The 18,108-nt window shown below is 40.7% G+C and overlaps 1 protein-coding gene across 1 annotated transcript in view; it reads left to right on the top strand.

The window, feature by feature from the left end:
- Positions 1 to 18,108, top strand: part of LOC130222861 (NACHT, LRR and PYD domains-containing protein 12-like) — a 66,992-nt gene that overhangs the window by 19,077 nt on the left and 29,807 nt on the right. The window contains 6 exon segments of the mRNA XM_056455428.1: positions 300 to 1,376; positions 1,379 to 2,114; positions 2,663 to 2,836; positions 2,971 to 3,144; positions 3,256 to 3,429; positions 12,576 to 12,749. Coding sequence (XP_056311403.1) covers positions 300 to 1,376; positions 1,379 to 2,114; positions 2,663 to 2,836; positions 2,971 to 3,144; positions 3,256 to 3,429; positions 12,576 to 12,749 — 2,509 coding nt within the window.

Genomic DNA, 18,108 nt, shown 5'->3' with positions numbered 1-18,108 from the left:
AAACATTGAGACAGTAAATTATCAGCAGAGTATGAAGTAATTAAAAAAATGGTAATAGGGACACTTTAATTTTGGAGAATTATTTTTATAACATCCTGCATTATTCTGAGTAATCAACTTTGTTTACATCAATACAATATAAGATTTAAGTCAAATCACTACCCCTGCTCATTCAAGTTACCATACAGGTTGTCACGTCATTTAAATGATGAAAACATTTTTTCGTATTGGAACGCACAGGACATAATTATGTTTCACTTTAATAAAAAAAAAAAAACTTTTTCCTCTCTCTTGTGAAGGTGCAGCTTCAGAGAACTGTAAATACCCTCCTGTTGATTACACAAACACCAGCCATGAACTAAAGAAGAACTTAAAGGAGGACTATAAGCAGATATTGATTGGTAATTCACAGACGGGTCGCCAGAAGTACCTGGATGATATTTACACTGATCTATATGTGGTGGAGAACGAGACTGGAGGAAGAGAGAATGACCATGAGGTGATACAGATGGAGTCAAAACACAACCAACAGATAGCCAAGGATAAACCACTCAAGTGTAATGACATGTTTAAAGTTCAGCCTGACACCGAACAAAACAGAAGAATCCTGACACTGGGGATCGCAGGAGTGGGAAAGACAGTCTCTGTCAGCAAATTCATCCTTGACTGGGCTGAAGGAAAAGACAATCAGGAAATAGTCTTCGTATTTCCACTGCCATTTCGTAGATTGAATCTGATTAAAGAAGAAAAGTACAGTCTCATAGGTCTGCTTAACAAGTTCTTCTTTAGCAGTGGAGGACTGAGCTCTCTTCCTGAAGAACAAGGTAAGGTCATGTTCATCTTTGATGGACTGGATGAATATCGCTTTGAATTGAACTTTAAAGAGGAGAATGGATTTACAGATGTTGATAAGGAAATGACAGTGAGTAAGATAGTAACACATCTCTTAAAGAGACAGCTGCTACACTCTTCCCTCATCTGGATCACATCCAGACCAGCAGCAGCCAGTCTGATACCCCAAAACTACATTGATCAGGTGACTGAGGTGCGAGGATTCAGTGATGAGCAGAAGGAGCAGTACTTCATTAAAAACAGCAGTCCCGAGAATGCTGGAAACATCATCAGCCACATCAAAAAATCCAGGAGTCTGTACATCATGTGCCACATCCCCGTCTTCTGCTGGATCTCTCTCACTGTTCTTCAGCGTTTGCTGGGTCAAGAGAGCAATGACAAAACACCCACAACTCTCACAGAGATGTACACCAACTTCTTACTGTCTCAAAAGCAACAGATGAAAGAAAAATACAGCAATGATACTGAACCAGAAGCCAATACCTGGTCTTTTGATGACATTGTTCTGAAGCTTGGTAAACTGGCCTTAAACAGCTGCAGGAAGGAAAACTGATTTTCTACAAAACAGATCTGCAGAAGTGTGGACTAGATGTCAAGGAAGGGTCTTTGTTCTCTGGATTATGTACTCGAATGTTTCAGGAAGAAAACCCAGTTTCAGGGGAACAGGTTTACAGTTTTGTACATCTCAGCGTTCAGGAGTTCATTGCTGCTCTCTATGTGTTTTTCACTTACAACAACAAGAAAGCAAATCTATTTGTTGATTCCAGGAAAAAGCAACTGTCATGGAAACTCTCTAAAAAGACCCTGTTTAAACTTCATAAGGATGCAGTCGAGAAGACTTTACAAAGCAAGAACGGACACCTGGACCTTTTCCTTCGGTTCCTGCTGGGTCTCTCTCTGGAGTCTAATCAGAGTGACCTGAAGGAATTCCTGCCAAGCATGGAGCTCAAAACTGAGAACATCAAAGACACGGCTGATTATATCAAAAAGAAAATAGAGAAGGAGAAATCAGCAGAGAGGACCATCAACCTCTTCCACTGTCTGAATGAACTGAAAGATAACTTTGTGGAGGAACTCCAGAAGAGTCTGAGCTCTGGAAATCTTACAGAACAGAATCTGTCCTCTGCTCAGTTGTCGGGTCTGATGTTTGTGCTCCTGATGTCAGAAGAGACTCAAGAGAAGTTTGAACTGCAGAAATACAGAGGATCTGATGAAGCACTGATGAGACTGATACCAGTGATCAAAAACACCAGAAGAGCACTGTAAGACTTTTCTGTATACCTTTATGCCCATTTCACACATCTATTTGCAACACTTCTTTAATCCATGAGTCATATGCATGCAGTGCAGAAACAGCACAGACTATTTGTGCTTTCACATCAAATATGTATTACTGATCTCCTGCTGTATACAATATCTGTTCTCCTTATGTTTACTCCATTTTCAGACATTCTTTTCAATTCTTTGATTTTCTTTTTACACAATACAATAATATAATATCTCGTTTCTGTTAACACATTTAAATGTTTAAATATAGATGGTGTGATGACAGCTCTAATCTGTTTACATGAGCTTAGAAAAGGGAAAGGGAAATATTGGCTTTAAGCAAAAATGTGAATTGTTAGCTAAAGAATACTTTTATTTTTATTTTACAGCCTTGGATTTTCCCTTAAATTCACAATTTACAGAGTCCTTATGGTGATTTTACCTTTGCTCAAACTAAAACACGTTGTTCAATTGTTTTTGTCTCTACTCTGAATTACCCCTGCTAGATAAATGCAAAATCATTATTTCTGTTTTTTCCTCACAGCCTACAGTGCTGTAGCCTCACGGCTCAGTCCTGTATGAGTTTGTCTTCAGCTCTACAATCGTCAAACTGTGTCCTGAGAGAGCTGGACCTGAGTAACAATGACCTGCAGGATTCAGGAGTGAAGCTTCTCACTGATGGACTGAAGGGCCCAAATTGTAAACTGGAGATACTGAGGTTTGAGTTCAAACACCTGAATGATTGATTGATTGATTGATTGATTGATTGATTGATTGATTGTAATTATTACTTACATCAGATTAATGACTAAAATTACATTTTAATTTTTGATTTGTTTTCTTATTTCTCAGATTTGCCATGTGTAAACTCACTGTAGATTCTTGTGAGAGTTTGTCTTCAGCTCTTCAATCCACAAACTGTGTCCTGAGAGAGCTGGACCTGAGTAACAATGACCTGCAGGATTCAGGAGTGAAGCTTCTCTCTAAAGGACTGAAGGGCCCAAACTGTAAACTGGAGATACTGAGGTTTGAGTTCAAACACCTGAATGATTGATTTATTGATTATAATTATTATTTACATCAGACGAATGACTAAAAATTTAATTTAGATTTTTGATTTGTTTTCTTATTTCTCAGATTTGTCATGTGTAAACTCACAGTGGATTCTTGTGAGAGTTTATCTTCAGCTCTTCAATCCTCAAACTGTGTCCTGAGAGAGCTGGACCTGAGTAACAATGACCTGCAGGATTCAGGAGTGAAACTTCTCTCTGATGAACTGAAGAGTCCAAACTGTAAACTGGAGACACTGAGGTCTGAGTTCAAACACCTGATTGAGGTCTACAGTTTTGGGGGGTGGGGGTTTTGGGGTAGGTATGGTGGCTGGGGGGATTGGGTGTGCGGTGTGGCGCGACTGTTCAGACTGACACTGACACATGGTGTTAATTTGTTTCTTTTAATGACAGCAGTAAATGACTGAACAATTATTTTAGCTGTACAAGCGTTAAGCTAAAAATGAACATTTATTTTATAACTTTATCCACAAAGTGTGCAGCTTTTGTCACTGCAGTTTATTTTTCTGGGCTTCTGGGAGAAAGATATTCATATAAGTATACTTACTAAATAAAGTATACTTTTATATTTGACCTTTACTTAAGTATACTTAATTTTCCTAAAGGTGTATTTGCTGACTTAATTACTAACATCAGTCTTGGATTTTTACAGCCGATACAGAGTACTGATTCTCTTGTCATGGTGATCGGCTGATACTGAGTACCGATTCTACTGCTTCAAGCCTTATAATGCATTGAGCACATTTTCCCTCTAAATATGAACCTTAAAAGAGGATCTTGCCTTACCGAAGAGAATAAATTAAGGATGCTGCAAATAATTCTTTAAACACGTCTCTTATATCCATTTAGGTGTAAACGTGTCATGGCCAGAAGCAGCTTTACAGAAAATAATTCATCCAATCATTTGACTTCAGCTTATTCCCTTATTTAGCAGGGGTCTCCACAGCGAATGAACTGCCACAGAAAATAATAAAACACAGATATAAACATTGGTAAGAAAATTGCTAACAAAAGAAAATAAATGAATGAATGATTGTAATTACAAACAATGCAATTTGGAAACATTGCAAATGATGAATTAAGAATTCAACATGTCTCAATCAAGAACAAGCTTGGGGCTGTCACAGACTCGGTCCCAGTCATTCCTCTCATTGGCCAGCAGAGGTCTCTCTCACCGGACTTTTAACACTACATCCCCCTTAAGCCCCGTACCTGCCTCTAATTGCTGCACCTGACCCTCATCACACACACATATAACCAGCGTTCACGCTCTTTTCATTGCGATGTGTTATTTTGCCCTGCTGACTTTACTGAGCGTTTATCCCTGTTTTCAGTTTGATCTCCTGTTGCCGACCTGGACTGCTTTTGACCTTACTTTACTCGCTGCCTGCCCAGACAATTAGCTCCTCTCTTCGTTCACGTATCTCGCTGTCAGCTCCTGATCCATGCCTGTTATACCGACCAATGGATGTTTTCTGCCTGCTTCTTGATCCTTTATGCCTGTTGTTTATGTGAGTTCATCTGCCAACACTTGGGGGTTTGTTTGTTATTAAACTGTGTTTAATAAACATACTGCAAATGGATCCCTCGTATTCAGACTCCCCGTTACAGGAACGTATGTTTGATACATAAAAATTAAAATGCATACCTTTAAATCTAATACATCTTTACTAAAAGGAAATAGACCTATACACTGTTTATTGCAATGCGTATATTACAAGAAGTTATACTATTAAATATTCGTGTTAAACGATAAATTAAGTTTTATCTAATAATTCTAGACTGCTTTTAGTAACTTTGCAATATTGTCAAAACCACAGAACTTTCAGCTGTTATATGTAAAAAGGCCTAAATACATGCAGGACCATTCAAATATTACTCACAAGCCCGGCGCCAGGATATCATAACTGAGGGGGCATTTAAATCCTGTAGGGGGGGCACTAGACCTGGTGACTGATTTTGGTCGCTCTTGTTCCTTTCATTCAGGCTATTTATTCACTTATTATTATTACTTTGTGTTGCTGCCAAAGTTACTGATTTAAGGCAGTAATATACTTTTTATAGTAATATTAATATGCACTATTACTGATTTTATCAATGAAGGTTATGCAACGATACCATTTTCATAAACACAGACAGATCATGGCTTCAGTGCCAAATGATTGGTTTGAATCTTATTTCTTTAAGCGGGAACATTTGAGTTTATTCGCTTCATTCGCTGGTCAAAATCAGCTTCATTCGTGCGTCAAATTCACTTTAGAACAGACGTGGATTCGCGTGATGGGCAGGGCATCTGTCTGCCCGGTGACTGTAGCTTTGTTGTTAAATGGCTATCATTGATTTTATTGAGAAAATAATTGTGTTTATGTGCTTTAAAAAGGCTGAAAAACAGCATTGATTTGTTTGAAGCAGTGTCTGAGAAACTTAACCTGGAAGATGGAAGCATTCAGCGGTGCTTCTGACTGAGCCGAGCCCATTTTGATCAACTGTTGTCGGTGTCAGCAGGAGGATTTCCCCCAGGACAGGCGCATTGACATAACATGTAAAGCACTCGCACTTGATGCATCTTCCACGTCTGGTGTAAACACAGCATTAGACTTCTATAAACGGTAAATAAATATAGCCTAGTCAAATCAGTTTAACCTATACATATATATATATATATATATATATATATATATATATATATATATATATATATATATATATATATATATATATAGCCTTACCCAACAATATCAGTGAGAGAAAAAAGTTAAATGTTGCAATCTAATGTTATTTAAAATAAATAGTAACTACATGTGTTACTTAGATTTACTTAGTTATATTTAGTTATATTTTAAGACATTAGTGTAGCCAGAAAAATACCTAAAAAAAGATTTTTATTACCGTGAAAATTTGTTTCATTTGGGCATGGATAACATGCCACTCAATAGGCTATATAATTTTTTTTATTTTTCATGAACAAATAGCAGTATAACCTGTATTACACATTTTTAAAGATTATCCTTCAGCCACCTACAGCGCATGTGAGAGGTTGATCCACGGCAAATCCCCTTACTCGCGCACTATATATCTATTTCATTTGTAACACTGTAAACTTGACTTGACAGGTCATCTTTAAACTCAAAATACATTTTTAATGTCCTAACTTGACTGTTGCTGCTGCATAAATGGGATGTTTCTTTTCACAAATGTTAGTGCACTTTAGCGATTTGAAAGTGAAAGCAAACATTCAATTTTAGCTTAATTTTAATAATATTAATAATAATTAATATAATAAATTTAAATATTAATAATAGTGCAGACTACCGTGGGACTGTGTGCAGTAAACTAAACATTTTTTAATAGGCTACATATCCCCTAACTAAAAAGCTAATGTGAAAATAACAGGCAGGTGCATTTCTGCTAAAATTAATCTAACGGCAAATTTCTTCTGTGTTTTTCTTTTAGAGCTCAAGAGAGTTGTATTTAATTGATTAGTTAACCAAAACATGAAATGAATTAGGCTGCTCGCCTTCATGTCATCCACTAGGCCAGTTTTTTCCCCTGTAAGTTTAGTGTGTGCCTCCTCCGCCACCGTGTGTGCATTTTAAAGGCTATTTACGGGTTCACCTGACCTGACACGAGGACCAGATCTCTGGACTATAGGCCTGGCTTTAATTTCACAGTTTTCATAATTGATTTGCTATTTTATATTATACAATATTGTGTGTTCTGAAGGGTGGAATGACGGGACTGTTAGTAATTAATGACAGAATGTAACTAGGAGACTGAGACAGTGTTTGAATCCATATGTGGAAGTTTGTTAAGGGGCTTAGGCAGAGACATCAACATGTAAACAAGCAGAGAGTCGGCAACATGTAAGCAGTCCAAACCAATCGACATACACAGGGGCAAATCCAGTAGGTGTAGTAATAATGCAGGCAATGGTTCAAGGTAACGACAATCAGTCCAAAGCAGATCAAAAGGGCAAAGAAAAAGAATGCACGTGAGGGCTCCCTCTGCTGGCATGGCATTACAGAACCCCCCTCTAGGAGCGACTCCTGGAGCTCGACGTGGGCTCAACCGTGGTCTGGGAGCTGGGCGGTCGGGCCTGGCTCAATGAAATTCCTTAATGAAAGAACGGTCCAGAATGTCCTTGGCAGATACCCATAATCTCTCCTTTGGTCCATACCCTTCCCAGTCCACCAGATATTGCAGCTGACCCCCCCCCTTCTTCTCGAGTCCAGCAACACGTTTACTCTGTACACCGGGTTTCCATCAATGTCCAATGGCGGGGGTGGTTCTGGGGCCTCCTGGCTGGGGTCAGCCTCCGTGTGGACCGGTTTGAGCAGGGATACATGGAATGAAGGAGATATATAGTAGTTAGCATGATTTGGAGAAGCGATCGATTGTTACTAGGATGGTGGTGAAGTTATTTGATGGGGGTAGGTCAGTGATGAAATCGATAGACAGATGTGACCATGGTCGTGGTGGGATGGGCAATGACTCAAGGAGTCCTAAAGGCAATTCTTTGGGTGTTTTTGATTGGGCGCAGACTTGGCATGACTTGACAAAATTTGTAATATCTTTGCTCATCTGTGGCCACCAAAATGAATTGTGGACTAGGTGGATTGTTCGTGAGATGCCTGGATGACTTGCACAGATGGATGTATAGATCCATTGCATGACTCTCTGATGTAAGTTAAGTGGTACGTAGTGTTTGTTGCTTGGAAAATGGGGAGGTGAAGCTTCATTCTGTTCTTCATGTTGTATTTCTTCCATGATGTCCCATGACACCGGAGCAATGACCTGTAGGGATAGTATACAGTTTAACCCAGAATGACCAATCTGTCAGATGAAGAAGAGCTGGAGTCAGATGTTCAAATAAATAAATGAAGTTTGCTGAAGATAGATTGCAGTTTCATCAGCAGAAGCCAGCTTCAACACTCACATGAGTTCCTAGGCCACTTACAATCACAAATCAATAACAATTATACTCTCACATAATGTCATTAACTGCGTCACACATATAGGTGTTCTAACCTGAATGGTTAAAACACAGACTAGGAAAATTTCCATGTGGGGTCGTGCATAAAATTCTGAACAATATCCTAAGTATAAATGTAAGACATCCACTAGACTGTTTAGAGCTGACTCCAGACCTGTGAAACGGATCCACAATCAAATAGAACACACACTACAGTATAATCTATTTCTTATCCAAGGCATGTACTCTCAGCCGTCTTTATCAAAACTGGTTAAAAACCGGTATAATCTACATTCAGGCAGTTACATCCTTACTACACAAAGTCTATCTTGAATAAAAAGTAGAATCACTTTAAAATAATTAACCGTAAAAATAGCTAAATAACTTTAGACATTTTAGATAGTTTTAACTCATAAAAATAACAATAGAAACAGTTGCTTCCAGTCCTCAGCCCTCAGTTCCACTCAAGGTCTCTGTGACCTCTGACTTAGTTTGTTGGCTCCTGAAAAAGTTACACGGAGACAAGCAAATGCACTGAACATTCTAACATAAAGCAGTTTGTTTAACTTATTCATTAGTTAAAATCATTTCAAAGTTAAATACTCATTTAAATAATCATATTTAATAAAGATATAGAAACAGGACATGTGAAAAGGATAAATGTTGATCCATGATGAGACTGATTGGAAGGCAGAAATCCAAATCCTTCAGACCACTGTAGGGGGGAGTATGGATTCATGGGTGTTGTTAATATTATTATTATTGGGAGAGTCGTGACAGCAAGAGAGAGCATCTGCTTTGCAGTTTCTACTTCCTGGTCTATACGTGACTATGAACTGGAACCTGGTAAAGAACAGGGCCCATCGGGCTTGTCTCGGGTTTAGGCATTTTGCACTTTTAATTTACTCCAGATTTTTATGGTCTATGATGACTTGGAATGGGTGAATGGCTCTCTCTAGCCAATGTCTCCATTCCAAAATAGCCTCCCTCATTGAAAGTAGGTCCTTATTTCCCACATCATAGTTGCGCTCTGCTGGGGTTAGTTTTCTAGAGAAGAACGTACATGGGTACAGTTTACTTAGTGTTCCATGCCACCGTGACAGTACTGCTCCGATGCCCAGATCTGAGGCACCCACCTTCAAAATGAATAGTGAGTTTGGGTCAGGATGTTTCAAAATGGGAGCCGTGGTGAATCTTTCCTTTAACTCCGTAAATGCCTGGTTAGCTTCATCCGACCAGTTCCGACTTCATTTTTTTAGGTTTTCCTTTTAGTGACATCATGGGTGAAGCTACCGCACTGTAATTTCATTGTATGAACCTTCTGTAGAAGTTTGCAAACTCCAAGAATCTCTGAAGTTTCTTAACTTTGGTGGGTATTGGCCATTCTGTGACTGCTTGGCCCTTGAGTTCATCCATTCGTACTCCATTATGACTGATGTGGTAGCCTAAGAATGAAGTATGTTTAACATGGAACTCACATTTTTCTGCCTTAACGTACAGTTGGTTTTCCAGTATTCTTGACAGCACAGTCCTGACATGATTAACATGATCTGCTTCGTTCTTGGACTATATGTCATCAATGTAGGCGACCACATACTTATTTATTAGATCTTTTGAAAATCTCATTGATAAATGACTGAAAGACAGCCGGAGCGTTTGCCAGTCCATAGGCCATTTCCTGATATTCATAGTGCCCCCTGGTGGTGATAAATGCAGTTTTCCATTCATCACCTTCACAGACTCCTATTAAATTGTAGGCACTTCTTAGATCAAGTTTGGTGTTTATAGTGGCTTCATGTAGCTGTTCAAGGGCAGAGGGCACTAATGGGAGAGGATAGCGGAACTTGACAGTGACATTATTCAAACCTCTGTAATCAATGCATGGTCGAAAACCTCCATACTTTTTTCAACGAAGAAGAACCCTGCTGCCGCTGATGATATGGTTGAACGGAATAGACCTGAATCCAAAGCACCATCAATATAATCATACATGGCTTGGTTTTCTGTGATAGAAAGATGGTAAACTCTATTCTTGGGTGGCAGAGCGTTAGGAAGCAAATTGATAGTGCAGTCCCAGGGATGGTGTGGAGGAAGGTGAGTAGCCTTAGTTTTGCTAAATACTTCTGATAAGTCCTTGTAACACTCTGGAATAACTATCACTTCTCTGGACTCTCAATGCTGGTTGTCAGACATGGATGGAGCTTTGTGTGGATGCACTTTTTTTTTTTTTTTTTGGCAGAATGGGGACTATCGAGTTAATTCTCCTGAATGCCATGAGATTTCTGCATCATGGATATACAGCCATGGATGTCCCAGGACTACTTTATATTTGGGGGAATCAACAACATAGAGAGTTATGGATTCTTGGTGCAGAGCCTCGATGTGAAGAATGAGAGTTTGTGTATGATGATTAATTCCACTTCCAATACAAGTATCATTGATGGACTTAATCTTAATGGGTGGTATGCAATCTTTAATTGGAATAGTATACTTGTCAATGATGTGTTTGCTGATGATATTAAGTGCAGTTCCTGAGTCAATCATCTCTGTTAAAGCAATACTGACATCAGTTTTAAAGGTGACTGGTGACGTGAATTACTTCTTACTCAGTATAGAGAAGTGTTCAATATGTATCCTGGCTGGATTGCAGGTTTTCTGTGCTGTTGTGTCATTTCTATGTCGAGGTGCTTGTCTCATGAGCTTGTCTAATTTAATGGTTAGCTTAACAAATTCAGGAAAAGACAACTCATCTTTACAGGCCAGCTCAGTTCATAGTGAAGCTCAGTGAAGATCCATATTCCGGCTGCGTTGAAACAAAGCCCCATCATTCCATCCACTTTGAGCATAAATGGTCCTAAACTCGATCGCACAATCAACAGCCGTCCGGTTTCCTTGCGTGAGATTAACTAATTGGGTTGATACTCCTTTTCCTTCAGCTGGGTATTCAAAAACTTCACAAATCTGTTTGAGAAAATACTCCAATTAAGATTTTATTTGAGGATCCGAATCCCAAACTGCTGCAGCCCAGTCAATAGCTCTCCAAGTTAACAGTGTCATCATAAATGTGCATTTTATCTCCTCAGAATCAAATCTCTCATCCTGGTGCTCCATATAAATTTTCACTTGACGGAGAAAGTTTTTACACTGTTCGGCAGTGCCATTCAACTTAACACCTACCAACAGTAGCTTGCAGGCTTGAGACTTCCACTGGATTCATGGTAGGCGACGTATTTTGTAACAAGGAGGCTGAGACAGTGTTAGAATCCATATGTGGAAGTTTATCAAGGGGCTTAGGCAGAGACGTGTAAACAAAAAGTGTCGACAACATGTAAGCAGTCCAAACCAATTGACATACATGGGCAAATCCAGTAGACATAATAATGCAGGCAATAGTTCAAGGTAACTACAATCAGTCCAAAGCAGATCAAATGGGCAAAGACAAAGAACGTACATGATCAAAGCAGGGTCATACACAGGTTTGCAGGCATGAGTCACTTGGAACAACTCTTGGTAAGGCAGGTAAACTGGCAATACTTCACAAGGAAACATGGTTTGAGTTCTTACTGATATACAGGCCAAAGAGAAAGTGAGCACAGAGGAAGCGGAGCGAGGACTCCCTCTGCGTGGCGTTACAAAAGTTTTGAGTGAACTAATCCTTTATGAAAACTGGGGGGGCACAAATTATTTCTGAGAGGGCAATGCCCTGATTTGCCTAATCTAATTTAATCTAATTAAGACAAAAATAAATGTGTGTGTGTGTGTGAGAGAGAGAGAGAAAGAGCTAGTTAACCATTGCACTTGCCATATCTTTACTGCTCCATTCATTTAACCTAAGAAATATAATACTTAGACCATCACTGTGCTTCTCGTGATCTGTTCTCTTAAACATTCACTTTCCTCACCATGATTTTCAGGTATTTTAACCCATTTTTGGGGATCACAGAGCCAGTATTAATTTGTGGGAGACTCGCAGAGCTTCTGGAAAAGGTCATAAGATTGGATGAGACACTTATACAGGAGCGCACGTGCGTCTTTGCTCCTGTCAGGTGTGGCGATCACACTCTCATTCCCATACAGCTGAGAGTGGCTGTGTAAATTCCACCGTGCACGATTCAGACAGCAGAAATGTGAAATCATGTGACCATGTAGAGACAGAAATGACATGCTGTTGTGTAAATAAGATATTACATATTTAATTATTTAGCTTGTTTATTAAAAAGTTGTGATCTGGCGCTATATAGAAAATAACATTAACTTGACTTCAACGGGGGCAGGGAAAGCCATGGGAGGGTGTGGCGCCCCCCTAATATAATAGTAGGGGAAACACTGTGATGGAATTATTTATTAGAATTATTTACATAAGATGAATGGCTAAAATTACACTGTAAATTTTATTTATGTTTTTTATTTCTCAGATTTGCCATGTGTAAACTCACTGTGGATTCTTGTGAGAGTTTGTCTTCAGTTCTACAATCCCCAAACTGTGTCCTGGGAGAGCTGGACCTGAGTAACAATGACCTGCAGGATTCAGGAGTGAAGCTTCTCTCTGATGGACTAAAGAGTCCAAACTGTAATCTGGAGACACTGAGGTAAAATAAAATGTTTTCATGAAATAAATGCTGCCACACTTTACTTTTACATTGTAAAATGCCACAAAGTATGATGGGGTCAGAAGATGCTGCCATGTATTTTATTTTTATGATGATTCAGTGTATATCTTCAAGTGTTCAAGTGAAATCAAATATGGAAAAAGCCATTGGTTTAAAGGGCACCTGTTTTACAAGATATAATTTTGCTTATGAGTGTCAGTGTTGTGCCACTCCGGTCTTGTCAATAGTTGTTTAGTTGGCAGAGTCTAGACCAGGGGTGGGCAAACTCGGTCCTGGAGGGCCGGTGTCCTGCACAGTTTAGCTCCAACTCTGATCAAATACACCTGCTTATAGATAATTAGTGATCTTGAAGACACTGATTAGGATGTTCAGGTGTGTTTGATTAGAGTTGAAGCTAAACTATGTAGGACACCGGCCCTCCAGGACCGAGTTTGCCCACCCCTGGTCTAGACACTAGTTCTGTCTTGTACTTTATGTTGTGCTTGGCTCGAGTTTTCTCTGGTCAAACTTTTTTTGTCATGAGTGCACTCAGGCTATGCGCACTCACGCTTGATGCGGGCGCGTGAGGTTTGTGTGTGCTTGGGATGCAGGGGCATAGATTTAAGGTGGACAGAGGCGATGCGTCCCCACCAATATCCACTGACCTTTGAAATGTATCCATCAATAATTTAATCCACTTTAAAAAAATTGTGCTGTCAACGTTAACCTAGACATGCAGAAAGGGTTCAATTACGTTCTCTCCTCGAGTCCTCCTGTCCCCATTACACATATGGACAATTTGATTGGCTGTGCCTTTCCCTGCTGTCATGTGAGGGGGTGTGGCTGCGTTTAGATACAAGCAGCGCCAAAAGCAGTGGATAAGGTGTGTTGGGCGACACACCCAAGCAAGTATGGCGGCAGCAAAAAAAAAGGTAGTCATAAGGTATTTTTAGCGAAAAGTGTAATTCACATAAATGCAGGTTCGCTACTGAATGAGTCCATCGTGATAATTCTGTTAATGCATGAGTTTTTTTTCCCCGCTTTAACGCACAGTCTATTGTTATACAGGCTGATCTAGTCTGATAATAATATGCCCTGAAAACCAACTGCAGAATAAACGGCTAAATGTAAAAGTATATGATCCCTGCCAGTTCTCTAATCTCTGAGTAGCATGTCCAATTTCAGTTGAAACGGTTTGTCAGTTTAATAAATATACAGCAGATGGATCTCTCTGTGTCAGCCTCTTCGTTACAGAAGACTTCGCCCAACATGGATCCAGCAGCCATGCAAGCCTTAACCACTGAGCTCACTGCACAAGCCCGAGTGCTCGCCACACACCAACAACAACTCTCACCTCACTCACCTTACCGAAGAACTCATAAAGGCTCTCCAAGGACACAATCTTACTCCAGCCGCATAAACCCCCACCATGCCTCTCCCGACTGATCCTCTACCAGGTACTGCATTCAATGTTGCCAGCCCACGCCTGCCATTTCCGGAAAAGTTTAACGGTGACCCAAACTAAATGCAAAGGGTTTCTGCTGCAATGCAAACTGTTCATCACAGCCTCACATGTTCGCCAATGAGCACAGTAAGATCGCTTTCGTGTGCTCTTTACTTTCGAAAAAGCCCTTGAAAAGGCCACCGCCATCTGGCCAGATTCCGTTCCCAATTTCAACACTTTTTCAAGGATTTTCTTTAAAAATTTTGTGATTATTTGATCATCCAGAGGGAGGAAAAAACGCTGGAGAGGAATTGTTGATTTATATGACAAGGAAATCAACCCGCACCTGAGTTTGCTCTACATTTCCGCACTTTGGCTGCACAAACCAGGTGGGCAGACGATCCCTTAAAGATCCTCTATAGAAAGGCTCTTAACTCTGAACTACAAACCGATCTGGCTTGCCGGGATGATGAAAAGTCTCTAGATCAACTAATTGATCTCTCTATTCATCTGGACGGTTTACTCCGCACACGGAAGCCACTACAGGCATGTTTACCCGCTCCCACACATAATGTATCCTCTTCATTCCATGTCGTGAATGAGCCCATGCAAATCGGCTGCACTTAACTGTCCACTGAAGAGCGTGAGAGACGCTTCGCACACAATCTCTGCCTATACTGCGGCAAACCTGGTCATGCAAAAGCCCAATGCCCCGTACGACCACCTCAGAATTCCTTATCGGTGAGTTCTACCCTTTTCTTGATTTAAAAATAAAAATTTAGAAATACCCATAACCCTGCATATTGACAAAATACCTGCCACAAGGCCCCCTCGTGGGGGGATCTTTCCTCTGTCCTCTGTTATTTGTATAGCGCTTTTACAATTTAGATTGTGTCAAAACAGCTTCACATAAAAGGTCATAGTAAATTGGAACAGTGTAGTTCAGTTTTTAGTGTTTAAGTTCAGTTCAGTTTAGCTCAGTTCAGTGTGGTTTAAAAATCACTACTAAGAGTCCAAACACTGAAGAGCAAATCCAATGATGCGCAGCTCTTCAGATACCGAACCATGCAAGCCAGTGGCAACAGCGGAGAGGGAAAAAACTTCACTAATTGGCGAAAGTGAAGAAAAAAAACCTTGAGAGAAACCAGGCTCAGTTGGGCATGACCATTTTAATTTCTCCGCTGACCAAACGTCTTGTGCAGAGCTGCAGTCTCAGTAGCGGAGGCTGGAAGCTGGCCTCAGCGAAGACTCATCTGTCCCTGGAGCGTCACAGGAATCAGTCTCATGTTCGCCACTCCTCCATGACCACCACAGTAGTTGCTCAGGAAACGAAACTATGAAGACGTACATTCAAGAACAGGTAAGAAAAGGGTTCATACGTCTCTCCACATCACCAGCCTCTGCCGGATTCTTTTTTTTTTATTTGTGGGGAAGAAGGATGGTGGGTTTTGTATTGATTACAGTTTTAAATGAAATCACAGTGAAGTACTGTTACCCACTACTGGATCTGCGTAATGCCTACAATCTCATTAGAATAAGGGGCAGAGACGAGTGGAAAATGGCATTCTCTACGGCCAATGGGCACTATGAATATCTCGATATGCCTTGGACTAGCAAACAGTCCTTCCGTGTTTCGAGCCTTTTCTCAACGAGATATTCAGAGATATGTTAAACCAATGGGTGATCATTTACATTGATGATATCTTGATATATTCGGATTCACTAGAGGAACATACCAAACATGTCAAAGCAGTTTTGGAAAGATTAATTGAAAACAAACTCTATGCTAAACTAATGAAATGTGAATTTCACAAAACCTCCATTTCGTTCCTAGGATATGTGATCTGAACTGAGGACGTGGCTATGGATGAGAGCAAGGTGAATGCAGTACTCAATTGGCCGAAACCAAAGACACTGAAAGAGTTACAGAGATTCCTGGGATTTGCTAATTTCTATAGATGCTTCATCAGAAACTTTAGTATTGTAGCGGCACCCTGTACTACCCTAGTCAGAGGAGGCCAAGTAAAACTTCAATGGAATGATGCAGCAGATCACGCTTTTGCCAGACTCTAGACTCGTTTTTCCACAGCGCCCATTCTCTGTCATCCTAATCCCAATTTACCCTTCATTGTAGAGAGTGACGCATCCAACACAGGCATCGGGGCAATTCTTTCTCAGAGACAAGGAGATCCAGCCAAACTTCACCCATGTGCGTTTTTCTCGCGCAAACTTAATTCGGTCGAACACAACTACAATGTGAGGAATCTAGCTATGAAAGCCGGAAACACTGGCTGGAGGGAGCTAAGCACAAATTCACCGTTTTCACAGATCATAAAAAATCTTGAGTATATTTGCTCTGCTAAGAGACTCAGTCCCCGACAAGCTAGATGAGCATTATTCTTCACACGCTTTGACTTTTCCGTCACGTACATTCCGGGCTCCAGAAACACGTTTATGTAAAGAAAATCTGATGGAGGATAAGGATCAATCTATTCTAAAGGAATCCCTCATCCTGGCTCCCATAATATGGGATGTAGAATCCGAGATCTTTCAGGCATTAATTAATCAACATATTTCTCTGGATTGCCCTGCAGGGAAAACTTTTGTTCCGCCTGCGATGCGAGAGAAACAGATCCAACAAATACATTCTAACCCCAGTTCCAGTCATCCAGGCATAACAGGCACCCTTGATCTCATCCAGAACCGTTACTGGTGGTCCACTATGCAGACCAACTCCACAAAAGTCATCAATAAATGCACTCTCTGTAATATGCACAAGCACATACGCCATCGGCCAGCAGGATTATGACAACCATTACCTATTCCACACCGACCCTGGTCCCTCATAGCTATCGACTTTATTACAGATCTTCCTCCCTCTCAAGGTAAAACCACCATTTCTAACTATAATCAACAGATTCTCAAAAGCTTGCGGACTCGTACCTATCACCAAACTACCCACTGCTCTGGAGACCGTGGAGTTACTATGCAACCACGTATTTTATTTCTATGGGATGCCAGAAGATATTGTTTCTGACCGGGGACCATAATTCACATCCAGGGTATGGTCAGCATTTTTCAGGAATCTTAATATTAATGTCAGCCTATCCTCTGGTTATCACCCACAGTCCAATGGCCAAACGGAACGTCTGAACCAGGAAATAACTCTTTCTTTGCTATACTGCCACTAGAATCATGGGGATTGGAGCAGATTTCTTATGTGGGCAGAATACGCTCAAAACTCATTAAGAAAAGCAGCTACTGGTATAACCCCATTTCAATGTGTATTAGGATTTCAACCACCACTATTTCCCTGGTCAGGAGAACCCACCGAACTCCCAGCAGTGAAATTACATGGAATTCTGCCCATACCCACTTATCAAGAGCCATACGACGCTTCGCGTTCACCGATCACCTTCGTCGCCATAACCAGACCCACTGCCCTGGTGAGCATTCTTGGTTATCCACCCATGATCTTAGATCTCACTCCTGTGCAGAAAACTCAGTCCCAGGTACGTGGGTCCATTCAGAATCGAAAGACAAATAACCCCTATATCTTTTCGTTGTATCCTGCCTAACCATTATCATATTTCACCCACTTTTCATGTATCCCTGTTAAAACTGGCTGCTAGTGCAACTGAGGTGGAGAGGGAGTTGGCAGTTGGTGATAAGGGCCCAGCACCCATCATCACTGACGGTGAGGAGGCGTAGTTCACAACACAATCAAGTTCACAACATACTGAGTTTCAGACACTGGGGCGGAAACCTACAATATCTCGTCGACTGGGAGGGGTGCGGTCCGGAGGAACAATCCTGGATCAACAGAGCAGACATTCTTGATCCTAACTTACTGAGAGAATTTCATCGTCACCTGGAGACACCAGCCCCTCGCCCCCGTGGAAAACCCCGGTGCCG

Source organism: Danio aesculapii, chromosome 4 (genome assembly GCF_903798145.1).
Source record: "Danio aesculapii chromosome 4, fDanAes4.1, whole genome shotgun sequence".
NCBI classification, from domain to species: Eukaryota; Metazoa; Chordata; class Actinopteri; order Cypriniformes; family Danionidae; genus Danio; species Danio aesculapii.
This window is presented reverse-complemented; position numbering and strand designations above follow the sequence as displayed.